The 23,994-nt window shown below is 41.9% G+C and overlaps 1 protein-coding gene across 2 annotated transcripts in view; it reads right to left on the minus strand.

Annotated features, from left to right (window-relative positions):
• AGBL1 (AGBL carboxypeptidase 1) overlaps positions 1-23,994 on the minus strand; it is a 1,577,225-nt gene that overhangs the window by 1,288,857 nt on the left and 264,374 nt on the right. For both annotated transcript variants that reach the window (XM_073653286.1, XM_073653285.1), the window contains exon 6: positions 12,200-12,237. In XM_073653286.1, coding sequence (XP_073509387.1) covers positions 12,200-12,237 — 38 coding nt within the window. The remainder of the gene's footprint in view (positions 1-12,199; positions 12,238-23,994) is intronic.

The raw sequence follows: 23,994 nt of genomic DNA on the forward strand, positions 1-23,994 counted from the left end.
CCTCGTATACTATCCTCGACACTGCCTCACAGTATAGTAAGCCAAAACCAGGAGTGGGTGAAAAATACAGAAGTGGTGACATGTTTCTATTATACTTTTCCTCTGATTGTTCCACTCTTGGTTTTAGCTTACACATACTGAGGTAAAAAACCCACCGAATACTCAATGTGTGCACGTGGCCTTACTCCAGTCATTGCACAGAGGCGCACACCACTGATAAGATTTGCTGAATTCACTATGTGTTGTGCGTCACTTAATAAATTTGGCCCATCTCATTTCTGCATGCTTACAATTAGGATTGGCGTACAAATCACCAACCTTAAAGTACTGATAAGGGTAAGGTAAGGGGTACACCCTTAATTGTCATAATAAATACAAATATAGAAATACTGAATGAGACGTAGCCATTTGAAGAAAAAAAAACTTGAAAATAGGTTCTCCGTAAAGATATATTCTCATCTCCCCAAGTGATGCCCCAAGTGATGGCATATTGCTAGGATAAGTCACCTCTTAATGATTGATAGGAACCTGACCTTTGAAGCTACTACTGATATTGAGACTGAAGGGACCACAGCACTATTTCAACAATGTGGCCCTTGTATCTTCTCTATCAAACCTAAAATGCTAGAACACATAACTTATATTTTGGATATGACATCTACTAATTCCCTCTACAGTGGCTTGCCACCCAACATACTATTACCTCTCCAACCCAAACAGAATGTTGCAAAATGACTCATCCACATCTACATTATTAGTACCTTGGATAGCTGTTAGTGTTGAGCGAGTATGTTCTGTTAACCCTTTCGCCGAGTATGCTCGGGCTGAGCTCCGAGTATTTATAGCTGCTCGGTGATATGGTTGAATCGCTCCCGTGTGCATGATTTGCGACTGTTTGACAGTTTTATTACATGGGAGGAATATCTATTTCTTACACATTCCTCACATGTAATAAAGCTGTCAAACAGTTGCAAATCATGCACACGGGGGCGATTCAACCTTATCACCGAGCAGCTGTAAATACTTGGAGCTCGCCCGAGCATACTCGGACAGAACATACTTGCTCAACACTAATAGCTGTAAATATATAAAAAAACTTGACCTAACTTTTTCACAACCCTGTACAAACAAGCCTTACATTTCTTCATTAAAAAGCTTAGGCCTCATTCAGACATCTGTGTTGCACATACTATCCATTTTTTTCATGGATACAACACTTACCCATTAGAATCCAATGGGGCTATTCACGTGTCTTTACATGTACCGTGTGTCCGCACAAATCTCATGTAGACATGTCCATTTTTTTCCGGTGTCACGAATGACAAGGGCCAATACAAGTCTATGGGTCCGTGAAAAACGTGACACACAGATGGTGTCTGTATTTAACATTGCAAAGGATATTAAAAGCTTTGTAATTTATTTATTTATCCATCTGTAAAAAACGCTGATGGCACTGATGGTAAGCATGGATACAAGGACCAGACACTGATGGCACTGTAATGGTAAAAATGAGCACACTGACCAAATAATGACGACACAGTGATGGTAAAAATGGACACACTGATGCAAAATACTGATGACACCGGTATAATTTTTTCACGCTCGTGTTTAAACACTGACATGTGAATGAGGCCTACAAAGGTAAAATTGTCATACAGTATAAGAGCAATTGACCAATAGTTGAAAGCTCTAGAAAAATGTAAAACTGTACTGTGATTGGTTGTTATTTGCCACGTAAACAGTGTTGCTTATCGACAATTCATAAATGTACCCAAATTTTTTTATTTATTTTTTGCAGCAGCAGCCATTCTTATGAAAGTAAGAACAAGAAGTGCAGCCATATTGATTGTCTGCATTGTATCAGATTCTAAACAACTGGTGAGAAACGGTCCCCCTTCTATTACTTTCCATCAATAACAAAGTGACAATTCTACCATAGGTTGCTGAGAAGGTCATTAAAATATATTACATTTTAAATTAAACTATAGTAATAATTTCATATCCAATAATATCAATTTTATGAAGGAAAGTTGCAAAAACCTGACTACGACTCTTCCATCATATGATTAAAGTGTACCTTCAGCTTCACAAAAAACTGATTATAGTGCGGGACTCTGCAGTATAATAATTTTTCTTAATCACTATATGGGCTCATGCACAAGACTGCTGAACTTGGATGAGTGCTATTCGTGGTTTTAACGAATAGAACTTGTACCCATGTTATTCTATGGGGCTGTGCATGTGTCCAATTTTCTCCTCAAACCAAGTGGTCCAAGGAAAAAATTGTTGCTATGTCCGATTTTTATATGAGTGGTGGATCAAAATCTGCAATACAAGTCTATGGGTCCATAGAAAACATCGGACCGCACTCGGAGGGCACTGCGTAGTTTTGTATAGCCCACAGCATATACTTCGGGTGGTTTGTACTGCAGGTTCTCATCAAAAATCGCTAATAGAGTTATCTAGAAAAATTATTATGCAGCACAGTCCTGTACTATAATCAAATAATCTGGAGGTACGCTTTAAACTTTTAACTATTTCCATCCAGTTTCCTCAGCACAGAGGGACCATTGCTCCTGGCATGAGTAATCTTTAAGTGACCTTAGCTTAGAGTTTATCTTCCGATAAATGTTCAGAAAACCATTTAGGTACCGGTTATTGTAAAAGTCTCCTGTATAGATTTTCTGTCAGGCAAATATGTCCTTTCAGAAGCCAAATCAAGAATCCATTTGGGTAGTAACGTTCATCATTTCTTGGCGCTGAAGACAAGCTCTTTCCCTTCTGGAACAACAGTATTTCTAAATGGTGTCTCTCTATAAAAAATGAAATTATGACGAGCTCCTGATATCAGCTAAACAGAGGTAATTAGATAAAGGCAACATGTGAATGAATGATGACCGAACTTCTATTTTAATGGCAGGACCTAGATAATAATGGCATACACTGAGCAATGGGCTGCATTCATTCTCATGACATGAAATTTATGAATTGGGGATATTTTCATTACAAAGTAATTTGCAAATTAGTACATGCACAATAAATGGTGCAGATGTTTGCATTAACCTTTTCTCCTCAGGCCTGTTTTCTATCATTTGCATGGATTTATGCTAATAATAGACCTGGGAAAATTATGATGCGGCCTAGCGTGCTATAATTTTATTTTTTTTTTACTTTAAGAATTTATGGTGTATTGTGGAAATCTACAATTGGGAATTATGTTTTATGCCCGCAAGACATTGAACCCTCTTAAAAAAGTATGCAAAATTTCCTCCATAAGGAAAAAAATATCTCTAAAGTTCCAACCATAGGTAACTGACCTGTAAGTCAATGTTTAATCCAAAAAACATAAATATATTTATAGGGCCAACCCACTCTTTAAAGGGTCATACAAAGACTTTTGATAGCATGTGTTGTCCTCATTAGGGCTCTTTCCCTCCCAATAAAGTTTTACTTCTTTTTCTATGTTCATCTAAATCATTTAATAATTTGTAATTGTATCATCGCTTCATACAATTTCTCGAGTTTTCAGGTTTGTCATAATGTGGCACTAATGTTCTGCAGGTTTATTCCTATGGAAAAAAAAAAAAAACATGCCATGTAGGGATGAGCGGACACATGGAAGTTCGGCTTCTAAAACCCGACCCGAACTTTATTTCAAAGTTCGGTTCGGGTACAAGAACTTTAACCGACCTTGCATCAGAACCAGAACCCCATGGAAAACAATGGGGACTCAAACTTTTAAGCTGGAAAATCCTCTCTCTCTCTCCTCCGAACATTGCAATGGACTTCTGAGAGTAGTCCATGTTCGATGTTTAGCATCAGACACTAACTGTCTGGTACGAACCACAAACTTTAAGTTTGGGTTTGCTCATCTCTAATGCCATGTTCTATTAGATGAGTGATGCAAAATTTCCCTTGTGAATGAATAGTAAAAAAAAAAGAAGCTTTTGATGCCTTGTAATTTCTATTATGTTTAATACTTTGCGGGGAAAAATAACTTACTTTAAAGAAGCAAATATATCGGCACCAATACGGTTCCTCAGAGGTCTAGACAGAAATTTTAAAATCGGTTCACATCCATTAACATTGACAAGTAAACACTTGCATAGGGCATGAATATGTGCACATACAAATACATACAAATTGTGAAACAAACACACACACATACTCACGCACTGCAACACAGAAATATCAGTACATACTGTACATACAGAATATAGATACAGCCACACACATACACACTCTGTGAGCACCCATGTATATATACTTTCACACATGCACACACTAACAAACATTTATACACACTGTGACGCGCACACAAAAAAGTACTCACACTCACATTCCTAAATGTTGTTACACACATATATACATATATCCATTCACACACCTACATTTATAGTTTATACAGTTGAAACCAGAAATTTACAGTACATACAGGTGCTTCTCACAAAATTAGAATATCATCAAAAAGTTAATTTACTTCAGTTCTTCAATACAAAAAGTGAAACTCATATATTATATAGAGTCATTACAAACAGAGTGATCTATTTCAAGTGTTTATTTCTGTTAATGTTGATGATTATAGCTTACAGCCAATGAAAACACAAAAGTTATTATCTCACTAAATTAGAATACTGGTTCTAAAATCCAAAATGTTGGCCTACTGAAATGTATGTTCAGTAAATGCACTCTATACTTGGTCGGGGCTCCTTTTGCATCAATTACTGCATCAATGTGCGTGGCATGGAGGTGATCAGCCTGTGGTACTGCTGAGGTGTTATGGAAGTCCAGGTTGCTTTGATAGCAGCCTTCTGCTTGTCTGCATTGTTGGGTCTGGTGTCTCTCTTCTTCCTCTTGACAATACACCATAGATTCTCTATGGGGTTAAGGTTGGGTGAGTTTGCTGGCCAATCAAGCACAGTGATACTGTTGTTTTTAAACCAGGTATTGGTACTTTTGGCAGTGTGGACAGGTGCCAAGTCCTGCTGGATAATGAAATTTCCATCTCCAAAAAGCTTGTCGGCAGAGGGAAGCATGAAGTGCTGTAAAATTTCCTGGTAGACGGCTGCGCTGACTTTGGTCTTGATAAAACACAGTGGACCTACACCAGCAGATGACATGGCTCCCCAAACCATCAATGATTGTGGAAACTTCACACTAGACCTCAAGCAGCTTGGATTGTGGCCTCTCCACTTTTCCTCCAGACTCTGGGACCTTGGTTGCGTGACCTGTCACAAGACTAAATGACGTCATGGAAGGTCCTTTTACACCATCGTGAGCCACCGGGGAGCCAGGACGCATCGGAGAGAAGGCCGCGGGCCATCAGAAGGTGAGTATAATGTTTATTTTTTATTTAAAATTCTTTTATTTAACAGGTACTATGGTACCCGGGTCTGGAGGAGAGTCTCCTCTTCTCCAGACCCAGGTACCACCCGCACATTGAATTGCTTAATATTCGCATGTGCTCATGTAGTCATGCGGATATTATGTGATTCAATTCAAGTCAATGGTGGCAATTACGCCGCGTTTCCGCAGCATGTCCATTATTTTTGCGGATCTTTCCGCAATGATAATCCGCAGCGGAAACATCCGCAGCATGTGCACAACACATGGGGATTATCATTGGGGCACATGGGGCACGTATTACCAAGCATTTTTTAAGCATTTCGCTGCGGAAATTCTGCGGCAAAAACGCTTCAAAAACGCATAGTGGGCATGCAGCCTGAAAGGATATTAAAGTATTTAGGTAATTTAAGATTGTTCTTTTTATGTGCACTGTGGTCTTTAGATGTAAATTAACCTATCATTAAATGCAGTAGAAAACTTTTTTTTTAAAACTTATTCTCTTTAATAAACAGGAAAATATGTTTTCATTCATCCATCATGTTCAGTGGTAGAAGGTAAAAATCAATAAGTCCTAGATGAAAAGGGAGACTAAATAGAGACATTAAAGGAATGATTGCACTTCTGGGAAAAGGTCTGTACATTCACAGGCTGAAAAAATAAAATCATTATAATGGTCACTACAGGAAAAGTAGTCAATTACGAATAGAAGTGAGACTGTTTTAAAAATACTGCAAGAAGAGAGTCATAGATGTCATACTTTAAAGGGAAGTGACACTAGCTATACATAGTAAGTCTGTAATACACAGCATTTGGTGAGCAGTTTAGTAGCACTGCTTTTTCCATCTCTAATTGAGGGAACAGTTCCTACCTTTGTTATAGGAGGAACTGAATGCATAAAATGTGATAATCTGTTGTCAAAATGTGTTTTTAGAGGGAACACATCACTTGATTCATGCTGCCCAAACCATGAGCAGCATGAATCAGTCTGGCTGCATGAATTCAGCCAGGTATATATTTCACCGAAACATCCCGGCATTTTAAAGAAAATGTAGTTTGAAGGTCAGAGACCAAAGGCAGGGAAAAGAACTTTACATGTTTACATAAACTACCATTCAAAAGTTTAGGGTCATTTAGAAATGTCATTATTTTTTAAAGAAAAGCACATTTTTTTTCAATAAAGCTAACATTAAATAAATCAGAAATACACTCTATACACTCCCTGACAGAAGTTATGTCGCTTATCCATGTTATGCAAATAAAAGCTTTGACAAGCCCAGGTCCAGCAGACCCCGCAAGACAACTGCTCAGGAGGAAGGTTTATTGGTTAGAAAATCCAAAGCAAGCCCCTCTTCCACTGCAGCAGAGCTCCAACAGGCCTGGTCACCTCAAGTCCCTGTGTCAACTAGAACAGTTTGTAGGATTCTGTCTCAAAATGGCCTCCATGGACGAATCAGTGCCCAGAAGCTAGCACTAAACAAAAGGCAAATAAAAAACCATGTGGCATTTGCAAAGTTCCACAGCCTGCTAAATAGATGGAAGCTGGAAAAGTGGCAGAAGGTGGATTTCTCTGATGAATCTTCAGTAGAATTACACCACAGCCACCGCAAATACTGAAGGAGACCTACTGGAGCCCGTATGGATCCAAAATACACCCAGAAAACAGTTACATTTGGTGGTGGAAAGATCATGGTCTGGGGTTACATTCAGTATGGGAGTGTGCGAAATATTTGCAAGGTGGAAGGCAATATCAATAGCCTAAAATATCAAGAATCATTAGCTACCTCTTACATTCCAAATCATAAAAGGGGTCAAATTCTGCAGCAGGATGGTGCTCCGTCTCATACATCCATCTCTACAACAAAGTTCCTCCAGGCAAAAAAGATCAATGTGCTCAAGGACTGGCCAGCCCAGTCACCAGACATGAACATCATTGAGCATGTTTGGGGTAGGATGAAAGAGGAAGCTTGGAAGACAAAACCAAAGAATCTAGATGAACTCTGGGAGGCATGTAAGACTGCATTCTTTGCTATTCCTGATGACTTCATTAATAAATTGTATGAATCATTGTTGAACCGCATGGATGCAGTCCTTCAAGCTTATGGAAGTTACACAAAATTTTAAATATGACTCTAATAGCGCCACAACTTCATTCACCAATGTTATGCAACATATATTTGTATTTTAAGATAATTATTTGTTTGAATAACACATTACTTTCTGTGGGCGACAAAACTTTTGTCTTGCCAAAATCTGACCATTCTGTGTTCATTAAATGATCAATATTTCAGCATTGATGCCAATTTATTTTCTTAACCTAAACCAAATTTAGGAGGGTTTTAGCTTTCAAAAGAGTAATTTATAAAACCAATGGATGAATTTAACATCAAGTTATAAGCTTTTATTTACATAATATGGATAAGCGACATAACTTCTGTCAGGGAGTGTACATTGTTAATGAGGTAAATGACTATTCTAGCTGTAAACGTCTTATTTTTATTGCAGTATCTCTACATAGGTGTATGGAGGCCCATTTCCAACAACCACCACTCCAGTGTTTTAATGGTACATTCTGTTTGCTAACTGTGTAAGAAGGCTAATGGATGTTTAGAAAACCCTAGAAAACCCTTGCACAAGTATGTTAGCCCAGCTGAAAACAGTTTGGCTGATTTGAAAAGCTATAAAATTGACCTTCCTTTGAGCTAGTTGAGAATATGGAGCATTACATTTGTTTGTTCTATGAAACTCTCAAAATTGCCAGAAAAAGAGAACTTTCATGTGAAACTCGACAGTCTATTCTTGTTCTTAGAAATGAAGGCTATTCCATGCGAGAGATTGCCAAGAAACTGAAGATTTCCTACAACGGTGTGTACTACTCCCTTCAGAGGAGAGCACAAACAGGCTCTAACCAGAGGAGAAAGAGAAGTGGGAGGCCCCACTGCACAACTGAGCAACAAGACAAGTACATTAGAGTCTCTAGTTTGAGAAATTGACGCCTCACAGCTCCTCAACTGGCAGCTTCATTAAATAGTACACGCAAAACTCCAGTGTCAACGTCTACAGTGAAGAGGTGACTCCAGGATGCTGGCCTTCAGGGCAAAGTGGCAAAGAAAAAGCCATATCTGAGACTGGCTAATAAAAGGAGAAGATTAATATGGGCAAAAAAACATAGACATTGGACAGAGGAAGATTGGAAAAAAGTTTTATGGACAAATGAATCAAAGTTTGAGGTGTTTGGACCACACAGAAGAACATTTGTGAGACGCAGAACAACTGAAAAGATGCTGGAAGAGTGCCTGACGCCATCTGTCAAGCATGGTGGAGGTAATGTGATGGTCTGGGGTTTCTTTGGTGCTGGTAAAGTGGGAGATTTGTACAAGGTAAATGGGATTTTGAATAAAAAAGACTATCACTCCATTTTGCAATGCCATGTCATACCCTGTGGACAGCGCTTGATTGGAGCCAATTTTATCCTACAACAGGACAATGACCCAAACCACACCTCCAAATTATGAATAAACTATTTAGGGAAGAAGCAGGCAGCTGGTATTCTATCTGTAATGGAGTGGCCAGAGCAGTCACCAGATCTCAACCCCATTGAGCTGTTGTGGGAGCAGCTTGACAGTATGGTACGCAAAAAGTGCCCATCAAGCCAATCCAACTTGTGAAAGGAGCTTCAGGAAGCATGGGGTGAAATTTCTCAAGATTTCCTCAGCAAATTAACAGCTAGAATGCCAAAGTTCTGTAATGCTCTAATTGCGGCAAAGGGAGCATTCTTTGACAAAAGCAAAGTTTGAAGGTGAAAATTATTCTTTCTAATAAAAATCATTATTTCTAACCTTGTCAATGTCTGGACTATATTTTGTAATCATTTTGCAACTCATTTGATGAATAAAAGTATGAGTTTTCATGGAAAACACAAAATTGTCTGGGTGACCCCAAACTTTTGAACGGTAGTGTAATTATTTATGTTATATTTCTCTAAAAAGCGTTAAAGCCATTTTTTAAACCATCAATGGTTCCCGCTGTAACTTTTTGATTCTTGTTGACAGTGATTTGGGCAGCATGAATCAGGTGACAGGTTGTCTTTAAATATGGGTCTAGAATAAAGTGGTAGTATATGCAGTATCAGACTCATTTTTTTGCACCCACTTCCCATCTATAAAAATCATTTATCACTTTTGAATGCCATAGAAAACTTTAACATAATAATTATATACACATTTGGATCTATTGGGTTATTTATGTTCCAGCTCCAAATTGGACTGTCTTATAGCAGACTTTTGGGGCACCTTATTAGAGAATCTAATCTCTGGTGGATAAATGCTGAACATGAGTACATCTGTTCTGTAATGTTAGAATAATAGGATCAGCTTAAAAGGGTATGTAACCCATAACATCGCTGAAGGAGCATCATTCATCTCTATTGAAGGGAGCACCACATGCCCAGTTGGCCTGGACTCCAAGAGCTTGCACTCTTCCACTGCATACTTGGGGCATATACATATGGAAATGAAGCTGAAGCCGCATTTCCTAGTTTATTAGTACTATTTAGGTATGCTTTTTTGTACACTGCAAAAATAAATTATTTGAACATTATCTGGTACAACATTAGTAAGATGTAAATAAAATGTATGGCATAGGGCACCAACCAAACAAAGGCTGGCTCTGTAAAATCGCACACAATGGAATAGTGGCTGCAGAGCTAAATAAAAGCATTTCATTTTTTTATTTTACATTTTCGTTTCTGACATATTAGCTTGCAAAGTTAAATTCTAATTACTCTAAGAGCAAGGGGGCATAAGCAAATATTCTTCTCTGGGGGTGTATTTTTTGTCCCCTGTATTACGTAGCTCAATCATAAGTAGGAGGCATCATGCAGGGGGAAAAAGAACACCCCCATCAGAGAAGGCCAGTCCTGTTTTTTGTGCTATATGGAAAGACATGTAATGACACACAGCCCTTGTAATGTAATGACACACAGGAGAAGAGCAGGGCTGTGACATTACAAGCACCAATTGCTGCTGACTTCACACAGCAGTCAGTATGGGGAGAGGGAGTAGAGTCGAGCTGTGTATCATTATAGACATCTCTGTAGCTTTCCTTTTAACACAGATGTGTAGGGAAATGGGAGTAGAGCTGAGTTATTCATCATTACAAACATATCTTGCAGCTCTCATTTCACAACAGTTAGTGTGGGGGTAGGTGAACGCAGTTTAGAGTTGACAGTGATGAGAGATGAGAGCTGCAGAAGGTGTTTATACTGTAATGACACACAACCTTGCTCTCCTCTCCCACTTGTAACTATGATAGTGTTTTGGCAGTGAAGATCAGTGAGAAAGGAGAACAGAGCTTGTGTCTTTACTAAAACCTCTTACTTTGTTTTAGTCTAAAATGCTACCATGTTTTAAAGAGTTTGAAAAAGCTGAACACAGAAAGAAGCTCAGTCTCTCCATCTCTACATGGTCTTTTCTTATTTGCATATAGTAAGAGATCAACAATATTAAAAAAAGATGAGTGGAAAGAAGTCAGAGGGGAGCTGCCCAGCGGACATCATTCACTGTGAATGCTGCCTAAATTCAAATCTCTGACCCTGGATGAGCCCAGCAACTCAGGTTCTCTTTGTCTACATCATGCTGCTCTCAGATGAGGTAGCAAAAACCTGGTGACAGATTGTCTTTAATGAAATAGACCCATAAAAGGTTACAGACATCAATTGGAGGTGTGGGGTAGAGAAAGCCTACAGAGAACCACCTTCAGTGACATAACAGAAAGCCTCTCTGGGACAAAGTTCTGGAAAACTGAAGTCATCCATGTGTGGCATAGTTAGTCTTTCATTTGAATAGAAACCACATAATACTACAATACGGCACCTTCAGGGGAAACATCTGCCTGGCGGCAGCGCTCTGTGTTCAAATCAATCGTTTGCTGGGTGCACAAGGAGCAAAATTCAATGTGATTAGGTAATTGGCTTGCCCTTACGTTTTCATTTTCAGAGGGGTTTTCAATAAAGTGGGAAGCAGTATGACATGACGTTAACTGTCGGCCATGCATACTGGATGGTGGTTTGCTGTTGCACTTCATGATACAGGTCAGTTTTCATTAACAGTGTCATCTAATATAAGGGGTAGACATTAAATGTGATACAGAGCATTATAGGAAAATCTTATTATTGTTCAAGCCATAGAACAAACATAATATCAATCAAACTGAGATCTTACAGCATATAAGAAATTCTTTCTTTGTTCGAGTGGGTTTATAATAAGAAAGGACTAGGTAAGAAAATTCTATGGAGATTTTCTTTTATGTAAATATGTGGATCCGATTCATTTATTTATATCAATTCTGAGATAAAAAAAAAACTTTGAAATGACACAAAATGTTGTAATTTTCACACCAGTCCTGCATAGGTCTCCCAAAATGAGTGGAATTCATCATAATGTATGACACTAAGTTATACCAGAAATGTTCTCCTGTCTCTGACTGCAATAAGATTTGGGATGAAGGTGCACAGAAGTTATAAGATACACCTTTTTCATTCAAGAGGTGTGCACTTCTAAATGAATTAGACGCATCTTACCCCAGTACTGCCGTCATTAAGAATGGCGTGCAAAATCACAGTTCTTCTTGTTTTAGCTTCATAGAAACTGGTTATATGTCCCCAATATACATAAAAAGCTACTGAGCATCCCACCTTCTTCTCCCCAGTCTGCTAATCCTGGGAGGTGTACGTAGATAAATACGTGGAATCCTATGCTTTCTAGGTCTCAGAGCCTAATAATTGCTTTGAACATTTGGAACTGGCTTATACTGAAGTAGTGCAAACATTTCCAGGGCAGAGAAAAAATAAACTTACTTGATTTGAGGAGAGCTGTGAGTGCTCCAATAGCCGCCCTAAAGATAATAAAAGAAGAAAAGAAAGTCAGTTTTGTCAATACTTCCCATTAGTGTCTGAAACCTCTTCACCTGTCTCAGCACTTCTAAACTGGCGATGTGTGTGACCTCGAACACAGATTTAACACATTTTCCTTCTCCGTAAACATGTCACAGAGTAAAAGTAGAGCAACAGGTTGGGTGGAAACAACATTAGAGGCTCCTTCTTTTTAAGAAAGCAGATCAGATATATTGGTTTTTGGTACTTGGGAGGCTACTCAGGCTCCATTGGGTACTGTGTGTAATTAGATATTGTCCCATTTGTAGATATTTCATCGGAAGGAACATGGCACATTAATTCATACAAAAATACTGTAACCTCTTTAACTGTAGAACCAAAAACAGAATATGGATTAACGTGGCACTGTGTCTGGGAGGCCATAAAATCCATACAAGAGTATGTGCGCACGATGTCCCTTAAACTTAGGCGAACTCACTGAATTTTTCAAGCATTTTTTCAATTTTTCATAGTGCCAGAATATTTTTACCATATAGTGAACATGGTAAACAAGAAAAGAAAACAATTGTGGAATTGCACTTCTTTTTACAATTTCACAGCACTTGGATTTTTTTTTTTCCTGCTTTCCGGTACATCACGAGATAAAATTAATGGAGTCATTCAAATTTACATCTCATCCCACAAAAAAAAGGCCTCATATTGCTATGTCGCTGGGAAATCGAAAAAGTTATGGCTCTTGGAAGAACATGTGGAAAAAGCAAAAAAGGCAAAAATTGCAATGTAGCCATGCCGGAAAGATGTTAAAACATGTCATATCAAAAAGAGACAAAAACTGCAGCTGAAAAAAACAAGTAAAAAATGCAATAAAAAAAGCAATGAAAAAACTTGAGCTAGGCTACATTCCCAAGATAAGTTTTCGGTATTTTCGAAGAAGTAACCTATTTTATTTAATGGATGTAGAAATACTGCATAAAATCTGCAACATCAAAAACTCATTCAATACTCATGTTGGGAACTTAGCCTGAGGCTGTATGCCCACGATGAGTTTTTGGTGAGTTTTTGGTGCTGTGTACACATTGCGTATTTGGTGGGTTTTTACCTCAGTGTATGTAAGCCAAAACCTGGAGTGGAACAATCAGAGGAAACATATAATAGAAACACGTCACGACTTCTGTATTTATCACCCACTCCTGGTTTTGGCTTACAAATACTGAGGTAAAAAACTGAACAAATACTCAACATGTGAGCGTGGCCTAAGGCACACAAATTGCGGTATTAATAAAGTTTTGTCAATGCCAAATACCAGAAAGTATCAAAAACAAAGTAGCTTTCATTAAAACATGACATACAAAACAGACAAAAACTGCAGTATCAAAAATAAGATAAAAACACATGTAAAAAAAAACTCACTAAAACATCAATGAAATAAAGCAGGTAGCCTAATTGAAATGATAGGTGTAAAAAGGGTGCAGAAAATCTGCAACATCAAAAATTCACCAATAATTCATGGTGGGAACGTAGCCTCAGGGGCCATTTTCATAGGCACAGCCTCTCTTGCGGTGGGTTTGCAAGCTAGGTGAAAGGTCTGCGTTACATGGGACATAGTGAACACACAACACAGATGCTTAATGTTACTACATCTTGCCGACTTTACAATTCTCTGAGATGTCAAGAACAGATGTGAAAACATATCAATTTTTTACAGCTGATCTAATAAACAATGAGCTAGATAAAATAAAATGTCTGAGAAAACTGAATTATAGCAGATGAGTGATAAGCACCATGATATCGGCATGGGATAATAAAAAGCGCTCGGCCTGATCTCATTTATTTGTACAATTCCGCATCTTCGTTCTGGAGGTCATGTTACCATGGTTACTACATAAACACAGACCTCAGGGCTGACAGAGACAAGGACTGGAGTTAACTGTTCACATAATAGTGGCACCTGCACACAGGAGGGCTGCTGGCGCCTATTCCAATTAAGGCATTCTCGGAGAGCGAGACACCCAGGTCCGGTGCCAGAGTGGGCAGCACTAGAGTTATACTGAGCCTTATTCATGAAATGACCCCTGGAATGAGGAGAGCTCGGCTACTCCACGCAAAGCACTTAATTTAATTAAACTTCAATCTCTCAGAGAGCAGGTCTACATGTGTGACTCTGACAGGCTGCCAGCTGCTGCATCCGACAAGTGCTGGCACGATTGGCAGACATAGCTATATTATGCCATACTAAACACACGCCTGCATGCTCAATTCTCTCAGAGATAGGTCTGTACAGTAGAGTAGGTACATAGGTGTGAGAGATGAGGGTGCACTATAGTGGCCCATGGACCCCATACAGTCCATGTGCTGATGTGAGAGGATGTTGTATAATGACACATGGAGACTCATACAGTCCATGTGCTGATGAAAGAGGATGTTGTATAATGACTAGTGTTGAGCGAGCACTAAAATGCTCGGGTGCACGAAGCTCGGGCTGAGCTCACCGTGATACTCGGGTGCTCGACCCGAGCAACGAGCCCAATGTTAGTCTATGGGAGACGCGAGCATTTTTGCGGCAGCTCCCCCGGCAGTCTGTAGAAAGCCTAAAAAGTGCCCAAAACGATAGTGACAGTGCTAAAAATACATGGGGACAGCATGGGCATCTCCCCAGGAAGCATTTCTGACCCCCAGGTCACTGCTGTCAACAACGTGGTCAGAGGTATTAAGCCACTTTTACGGGCTCACAATAAAACAAACATACAAAAACGAAACTGAAACGGTTTTCCTGTGAAATATGTTAAGGAACTTCCTTTCCAGGGTAATGACTTGTGTATGAGGTAAAATAAATAACCAAAAACAAAAATACTCCTCCACACCTTGGGCTATGTTCACAAGTAGCATTTTTTATGCGTTTTTGCACTTTTGTATTGCTTTCAACCGTGACAAATGCATTCACCGGGAAATGTCATTTTAACATTTTACAATCTTATCTGGCCATGTGCTGTGTGACACATGCATACAGTGCTGAAAAGACATGGGGACAGCATGGGGAAGACCCCTGGAAGCATCTCTCACACCCAGGTCACTGCCTAAAAGTGTGCCCATCAGAAGGGATCCTTGCCGCATCAAAAGATGCAGACTTGCAACTATCCCCGTGCAAGTCCTTGCACAGGGCAGTGTTCAATTGTACCTCCCCCATTCCTTGCAATGCAAGCGCAAGTATGCAGCCTGCCACCCACGCACCCCCAGGCTGCAATACCATACTGCTAGCTTGCTTGCACTTCAAATTGGGCCTCTTAGGCATGTGGAGGTGGAATCTGGCCACCACATCATGGCTGCGTCGGCGGCCTGGTATCCACGCTCAGTCCCCAGCCGCCGTGCGGCCGTGTGTCCACACACGGTCCCCAGCTGCCTGGAGACAGCCAGGTGTCCATAAACGGTCCCCAGCCACCCCTATTTCTCCTGTCAACTTCCCCACACACACTTTTCTTAGCCTGGCCTACTTTAGGGCAGCATTGGATGAGCCCACCAGGGAACCAGACTCCTCCGGTGGGCCCTGGCTTCTCCATCAGGGGAGTTGAGAGTGCCAAGGTGAGGAGCATGATGATGATAGAAGTTAGCATCTGCTTTGTTTTCTTGGAATGCAAGCGTAAGTGTGCAGCCTGCCGCCCACCCACCCCCAGGCTGCAATACCATACAGCTAGCTTGTTTGCACTTCAAATTGGGCCTTTTAGGCATGTGGAGGCGGAAACTGGCCACCACGTCATGGCTGCGTCGGCAGCCTGGTATCCATACTCAGTCCCCAGCCGCCCGGCGGCCGGGTGTCCACGCTCGGTCCCCAGCCGCCAGGGGGCGGCCGGGTGTTCATACTCGGTCCCCAGCCGCCCCGCAGCCGGGTGTCCACACATGGTCCCCAGCCGCCTGGGGGTAGCCGGGTGTCCATAAACGATCCCCAGCCACCCCTATTTGAAGGACAGCCTAACCATAAACACGTGGACAAGTGAATGTGGCCAGGGATGGTCCATCTCACACTTTCACACTGGGTTAATAATGTGGAAGCCGGGACACAGTTGGACACTGGGATGCAACACGTCCTCCAGACATAGAGGATTGCGGGTCCTGGGTCCATCAGGCTTCAACACAAAGTTCAAAAGGTAGACAGCAGCACTGGTCGGCCTCCTACACAACGAGTAAATTATTCATGATCATGAGGCCATCCATCTCCTTAGCTTTCTGTTCCTTGGAATGCAAGCGCATGTATGTAGTAGCGGCTAGGCCTGAGGTGGTCAGCGTTTTGGCGCATATCCTACATCCTCCGAGGATTGCTGGATGTTTTCGTGCTACTATCCCAGTTCTAAGACTCCCATTAAAACAAAGCTTCAGGTGATGAATGATGGATGAGGTGGTGGCAAAGGAGAATGAGCAGGAGGAACAGGGACCATTCACATCAATATCAGGCCAGTCAACCACACATGTCTTGTAGGATATGTTTCTGTACCAAAAGGAGCGGTTCGGCTACACAGTTATAGGGCATACAGTGAGTGCAATGCCTACCAAAAATTTTGAAGCACTCCAATGCTCCTTGGAAGTGACATGAAGGTCAGAGGGCCTTAACTAAACCGTTTTTTCCATTTATAGCAACTGGGTCTCCTGTGCACTGTTGGCCTAAGCAGTGAATGGAAGGCTTTCCAAAAATTATGAGGAACTGCAATGGCCCTTGAAACAGATGTGGATTATAGCATACTAAAAAACTTCTACCCATTATTGGGGAGTGGGTCTCCCTTAGTGTTCGCCAATGCATTGAAAAGCAAAAGCTGACTAAAATTAGGAGGAAATGCAATGCCCGTTGGAAGAGTCATGGAGGTTAGAGTTAATTAAAAACAATATTTCAATGCCCCTTGGAAGAGCTGTGAAGTTCAGAATGATTTAACATACAGTTTTAATGCCTCTTGGAGTAGACGTGGAGGTCGCAGTAGCTTAACAAGATGGTTTTAATGCCCCTTGGAAGAGACGTGGAGGTCGCAGTAGCTTAACAAGACGGTTTTAATGCCCCTTGGAAGAGACGTGGAGGTCGCAGTAGCTTAACAAGACGGTTTTAATGCCCCTTGGAGAAGTGTTGGAGGTTGCAGTAGCTTAACAAGATGGTTTTAATGCCCCTTGGAAGAGATGTGGAGGTCGCAGTAGCTTAACAAGACGGTTTTAATGCCCCTTGGAAGAGACGTGGAGGTCACAATGGAATAAAAAGACAATATCAATGCCCCTGGGAAAAGTGGTGGAGGTCGCAGTAGCTTAACAAGACGGTTTTAATGCCCCTTGGAGAAGTGTTGGAGGTCGCAGTAGCTTAACAAGACAGTTTTAATGCCCCTTGGAAGAGACGGGGAGGTCGCAGTAGCTTAACAAGACAGTTTTAATGCCCATTGGAAGAGACGTGGAGGTCGCAGTGGCGTAACAAGACGGTTTTAATGCCCCTTGGAAGAGACGTGGAGGTTGCAGTAGCTTAACAAGACGGTTTTAATACCCCTTGGAAGAGACGTGGAGGTAGCAGTAGCTTAACAAGACGGTTTTAATGCCCCTTGGAAGAGACGTGGAGGTCGCAGTAGCTTAAGACGGTTTTAATGCACCTTGGAAGAATGGTGGAGGTCGCAGTAGCTTAACAAGATGGTTTAAATGCCCCTTGGAAGAGACGTGGAGGTTGCAGTAGGTTAACAAGACGGTTTTAATGCCCCTTGGAAGAGACGTGGAGGTCGCTGTAGCTTAACAAGACGGTTTAAATGCCCCTTGGAAGAGACGTGGAGGTCGCAGTAGCTTAACAAGACGGTTTTAATGCCCCTTGGAGAAGTGTTGGAGGTTGCAGTAGCTTAACAAGATGGTTTTAATGCCCCTTGGAAGAGATGTGGAGGTCGCAGTAGCTTAACAAGACGGTTTTAATGCCCCTTGGAAGAGACGTGGAGGTCACAATGGAATAAAAAGACAATATCAATGCCCCTGGGAAAAGTGGTGGAGGTCGCAGTAGCTTAACAAGACGGTTTTAATGCCCCTTGGAGAAGTGTTGGAGGTCGCAGTAGCTTATCAAGACAGTTTTAATGCCCCTTGGAAGAGACGGGGAGGTTGCAGTAGCTTAACAAGACAGTTTTAATGCCCATTGGAAGAGACGTGGAGGTCGCAGTAGCTTAACAAGACGGTTTTAATGCCCCTTGGAAGAGATGTGGAGGTTGCAGTAGCTTAACAAGACGGTTTTAATACCCCTTGGAAGAGACGTGGAGGTAGCAGTAGCTTAACAAGACTGTTTTAATGCCCCTTGGAAGAGACGTGGAGGTCGCAGTAGCTTAAGACGGTTTTAATGCACCTTGGAAGAATGGTGGAGGTCGCAGTAGCTTAACAAGACGGTTTAAATGCCCCTTGGAAGAGACGTGGAGGTTGCAGTAGCTTAACAAGACGGTTTTAATGCCCCTTGGAAGAGACGTGGAGGTCGCTGTAGCTTAACAAGACGGTTTAAATGCCCCTTGGAAGAGACGTGGAGGTCGCAGTAGCTTAACAAGACTGTTTTAATGCCCCTTGGAAGAGACGTGGAGGTCGCAGTAGCTTAACAAGACAGTTTAAATGCCCCTTGGAAGAATGGTGGAGGTCGCAGTATCTTAACAAGACGATTTTAATGTCCCTTACAAAAGCCATGCAGTACAGCATATTAAAAACATTATTCCCATTATTGGGGAGTGGGTCTCCCATAGTCTTTGCCTATGCCTTCCAAGCAAATGCTGGCAAAAATTAGGACGGAGGAATTTGCAATGCTGGCAATACGGACCATGGTCACCCTGGTGGTATAGTGGTGGTGGAGGCTGAGGATAAGGGGGCATTTATGCATATAGCATTTGTGCATACTTTATCGAAGTGCCATAATTTATCAAAGTGCCGCGGCAGTTAGAAGATGTCATTGCTAATATTCATCTTTCTTCTCTTCTTACAGGTATATATTTTTCACTCCTATGTGTGATCTATCCAGAAAACTGCCTTGTTCCTCCATGCAATGCTCTGCAGCCATTCACTGGTATATATTTTTCACTTCTATGTGTGATCCATCCTGAAAACTGCCTTGTTCCTCCATGCAATGCTCTGCAGCCTTTCACTGGTATATATTTAACACTCCTCTACATTGTTTAATCCATGATACTTTAAGGTCATCACACTTACTTTAAAATTTTATGATCCATGTAGAGTTGCCAGTCTGTTTTTTTTTCCTGCAGTTTATGGTCTCCTGTTGTCTTAACCTAGTGATTGATTGCTAACGAGTTAAATCTGTGTAGATCTAAGCAGATACGTCCCTATATATTGAGACATAGTCAAGGGGCAGCATTTATGCGGGGGCATTTATGTATATAGCATTTATGCATACTTTATCTAAGTGCCATAATTTATCAAAGTGCCGCGGCAGTTAGAAGATGGCAGATGGACAGGGCAGGAGACAGGTAAGACATGCAAGACAATTAAACAAACTTGTTTCCTGGTCATCTTTTTGGCAAGCAGTATTCACCATTTGTATCTGTGCCATTTATATTCTGGCTGCTACAATCATCCACATTCACCGTTCTCCCACAAATTCGGCACACTTCATCCATATTAACCCCTCTCTCCTCTCTTCTCCTATGTACAGTTGTCATGCTCTCTTCACAATGTTATACCACGCAGATCCATTCATTCCCACCATACAACACAGGAAACAATCTCACAAATCACTCAACCATCTTCTCACTCTCTGTATCTTCCTTCTATTAGTCGCAGGTGATATTTCTCCCAACCCAGGACGCTCCAGTAATAATGACACTAACTCTTTCCCTGTTACATTCAGAAACCCTGCTAATCTCATTAATATTCCCTGCATATCTTCTGTCTCATTCAACTGTGCCCTTTGGAATGCGCGCTCAGCTTGTAATAAACTCTCTTACATCCATGACTTTTTCCTCTCTAATTCCCTCAACCTTCTGGCTCTCACTGAAACCTGGATCCAGCAGTCGGACACCACCGCCGCTGCAGCTCTCTCCTATGGTGGCCTACATTTCTCTCATACCCCGCGACCTGACAACAGATCAGGGGGAGGTGTTGGTCTGCTTCTTTCAACAAAATGTACTTTTCAGGTTATCCCCGCTGTACCCTCCCTTATCTTCCCGTCTTTTGAGGCCCACACAGTCAGACTCTACCAGCCCTTCTCCCTGAAAGTGGCGGTTGTCTATCGCCCTCCAGGTCCCCCCTGTCAATTCCTGGATCACTTTGCTGCCTGGCTTCCAAATTTTCTATCCTGCGACATCCCCACGATAATCATGGGAGATTTTAACATCCCAATTGGTGAGTCTCTTTCCCCATCTGCCACGCATCTTTTATCACTAACCTCCTCCTTCGGCCTTTCACAGCTTGCTAATTCTCCTACACATGAAGACGGGAACACATTGGACCTGATCTTCTCCCGGCTTTGCTCAGTACATGACTTTACTAACTCTCCCCTTCCACTCTCTGACCATAATCTTCTTTCATTCTCTGTCAAGAACTGTGACTCTACTCAAGACACTCCCACCGTCCACACTTATAGAAATTTACGTGCCATTAACACCCAGAAATGTATAAAAAGGTTGCAATCATCATTGGCCCCAATCTCCTCCCTCTCATGTCCCGACTCTGCATTGAAGCATTATAACAAAATAATGCTTTGCGCCCTGGATGAAGCCGCACCTCCTACACAAAGAAAAATTCAGCATAGACGGCGACAACCCTGGCACACGCCTCAAACACATCTTCTCCAGAGGTGCTCCAGGTGAGCTGAAAGGCTGTGGAGAAAATCTAATCTGCCCGAAGACTGCCCTTCACCTCTCCAAACAAACCTACTTTAACAACCTCATCATCTCACTTTCCAATAATCCTAAATGACTCTTTGACACGTTTCATTCTCTCCTCAATCAAACAACACAGGCCCCGACCACCGACCTCAGCGCTGACGATCTGGCCATTTATTTCAAAGAAAAAATTGACCATATCCGACAGGAAATTTTCTCCCAATCTCCAAATGTTATGCATGCTCTCCCCCGCCACATTGTATCCTGCTCACTTTCTGACTTCGAACCAGTCACGGAAGATGACGTGATCAGGCTCCTTGCATCTTCTCGCCCTACCACCTGCACCAGTGACCCTATTCCCTCACATCTCCTTCAGTCCCTTGCTCCAACTGTCACCAATCACCTAACAAAAATTTTCAACCTTTCCCTCTCATCTGGTATCTTTCCCTCTTCTTTTAAACACGCCAGCATACAACCATTACTTAAAAAAACATCCCTTGACCAGAACTGCATGGCCAACTACAGACCTGTTTCCAATCTTCCCTTTATCTCTAAACTCCTGGAATGCCTGGTCCACTCCCGTCTCATCCGCTATCTCTCAGACAACTCTCTTCTTGACCCTTTACAATCTGGTTTCCGCTCTTTACATTCTACTGAAACTGTCCTCACTAAAGACTCTAATGATTTACTAACAGCTAAATCTAATGGTCACTACTCCCTGCTGATTCTCCTGGATCTCTCCGCAGCATTCGACACTGTGGATCACCAGCTCCTCCTCACTATGCTCCGCACTATTGGCCTCAAGGACACTGTTCTCTCCTGGTTCTCCTCCTATCTCTCTGACCGCTCCTTCTCTGTGTCTTTCACTGGCTCCTCCTCCTCTCTCCTTCCCCTTACTGTCGGGGTTCCTCAAGGATCAGTCCTAGGCCCCCTTCTTTTCTCCTTATACACCACTCCCATTGCACAAACAATCAGCAAATTCGGTTTTCAATACCATCTCTAGGCTGATGACACCCAATTATACACCTCTGTTCCGAACATCACCCCTGCATTACTAGAAAAGACCAGTGATTGTCTTTCTCCTGTGTCTAACATTATGTCCTCCCTCTACCTAAAACTGAATCTGTCAAAAACTGAACTACTCATCTTTCCTCCCTCCACTAACCTACCTGTGCCCGATATTGCCATTTCTGTTTGTGGCTCAACCATTACTCCCCAGCAACAAGCCCGTTGTCTTGGGGTCATTTTTGATTCAGATCTTTCTTTCACTCCTCACATCAAATCACTCGCTCGTTCATGTCATCTACACCTCAAAAACATCTCAAGAATCAGGACTTTTCTCATCTTTCACTCGGCAAAAACTCTTACTGTAGCTCTTATTGATTCTCATCTTGACTATTGCAACTCTCTACTTATCAGGCTCCCTCTTACTAAACTCTCCCCTCTCCAATCCGTCCTTAACGCAGCAGCCAGGATCATATTCCTCGCCAACCGCTACACCGATGCCTCTTCCCTGTGCCAGTCATTGCATTGGTTGCCCATCCAATATAGAGTTCAATTTAAACTTATCTCGCTTACCCACAAAGCGCTCCATGCTTAAGTACCCCCCTCCATCTCCTCTCTTGTCTCAGTCTACAACCCTACACGTGCCCTCCGTTCTGCAAATGACTTAAAACTAAAATGCTCCATAATCCGAACTTCCCACTCCCGTCTCCAAGATTTCTCACTTGCTGCGCTAATTCTTTGGAATGCACTACCCAGGACAGTTCGATTAATTCCCAATACCCACAGTTTCAAGCGAACCCTAAAAACACATTTCTTTATACTGGCGTATCACCTAAACACACTCTGTCCGTCCCAGTTTTCCCCCATATTAAAATCTTCTTCAACTTCAGGTTCATACCAACCATGCACTTAATAGCCTCTGTCAGGACTGTACACATACTGGCTGGCGACCAGTCCATGTATTATTATTTATCCTATTTAGCATATTATGGCTGCATTATACAATATATGTACTTTTTACCTTTTGTGTCTCCCCCATTTCCTCATAGACTGTAAGCTTGCGAGCAGGGCCCTCACTCCTTTCGATATGAGATATGTTTATTCTGTATTGTCTGTATATGTCCCCCCTAAAATTTGTAAAGTGCTGCAGAATATGTTGGCGCTATAAAAATAAAAACTATTATTATTATTATTAGAAGAGCAAAATACAGCCGAAATGACGAAGCGTATACCCATGTGTGGGTGTGAAGCGGTGCATGGGAATACACCTCCCGAAATAACACAGTGGATTTGACTTTATGTTACTCTGCTGTCATTTGGTGGTGATGAGAAGTCTGGCCCAATCCAGCCCTTGTTCATTTTGATAAGGGTCAGCTTTTCAGCATTGTCAGTTGACAGGCGAGTGCGCTTATCAGTTATAATTCCCCCAGCGGCACTAAAAACATGCTCCGATAACACGCTAGCGGCAGGGCAGGCCAGGACCTCCAAGGCGTACAGAGTGAGCTCAGCTTGGATACCCAATAATTAAAAGGCACAGAGGAATCACGGAGGATGCTGGTACGGTGGGCAAGGTACTCCCTCACCATCTTTTGAAACTTTCCACTCCTTGTGAGAGTACCAAGCGCCTCAGGGCCTGTAAGCTGGGGGGGTCTCAGAAAACTGTCCCAGAATGTTGACAGTGTTCCCCTGCCTCTGCTGGATTGGAGTTGCGTCTGTCTATGCCTTGGTTGGTCAACGAACTGTGACCTCTGCCGCTAGCGTGTTCAGATGGGAATTTTTTTTAACAGTTCTGCAGCAAGGGCCTTCTGGTACTGCCACATTTTTGTAGACCTCTTCACCTCAGAAATAAGAGAGTGAAAGTTGTCCTTGTAGCGGGGGTCTAAAAGTTCCACCAACCAGTAATGACTGTCACCCAACATTTTGACAATTCGAGGGTCAAGGTTAAGGCAG

This window comes from Phyllobates terribilis, unplaced genomic scaffold (genome assembly GCF_046119375.1).
Source record: "Phyllobates terribilis strain yellow unplaced genomic scaffold, ASM4611937v1 Scaffold_11__3_contigs__length_659146591, whole genome shotgun sequence".
Classification (NCBI taxonomy): Eukaryota; Metazoa; Chordata; class Amphibia; order Anura; family Dendrobatidae; genus Phyllobates; species Phyllobates terribilis.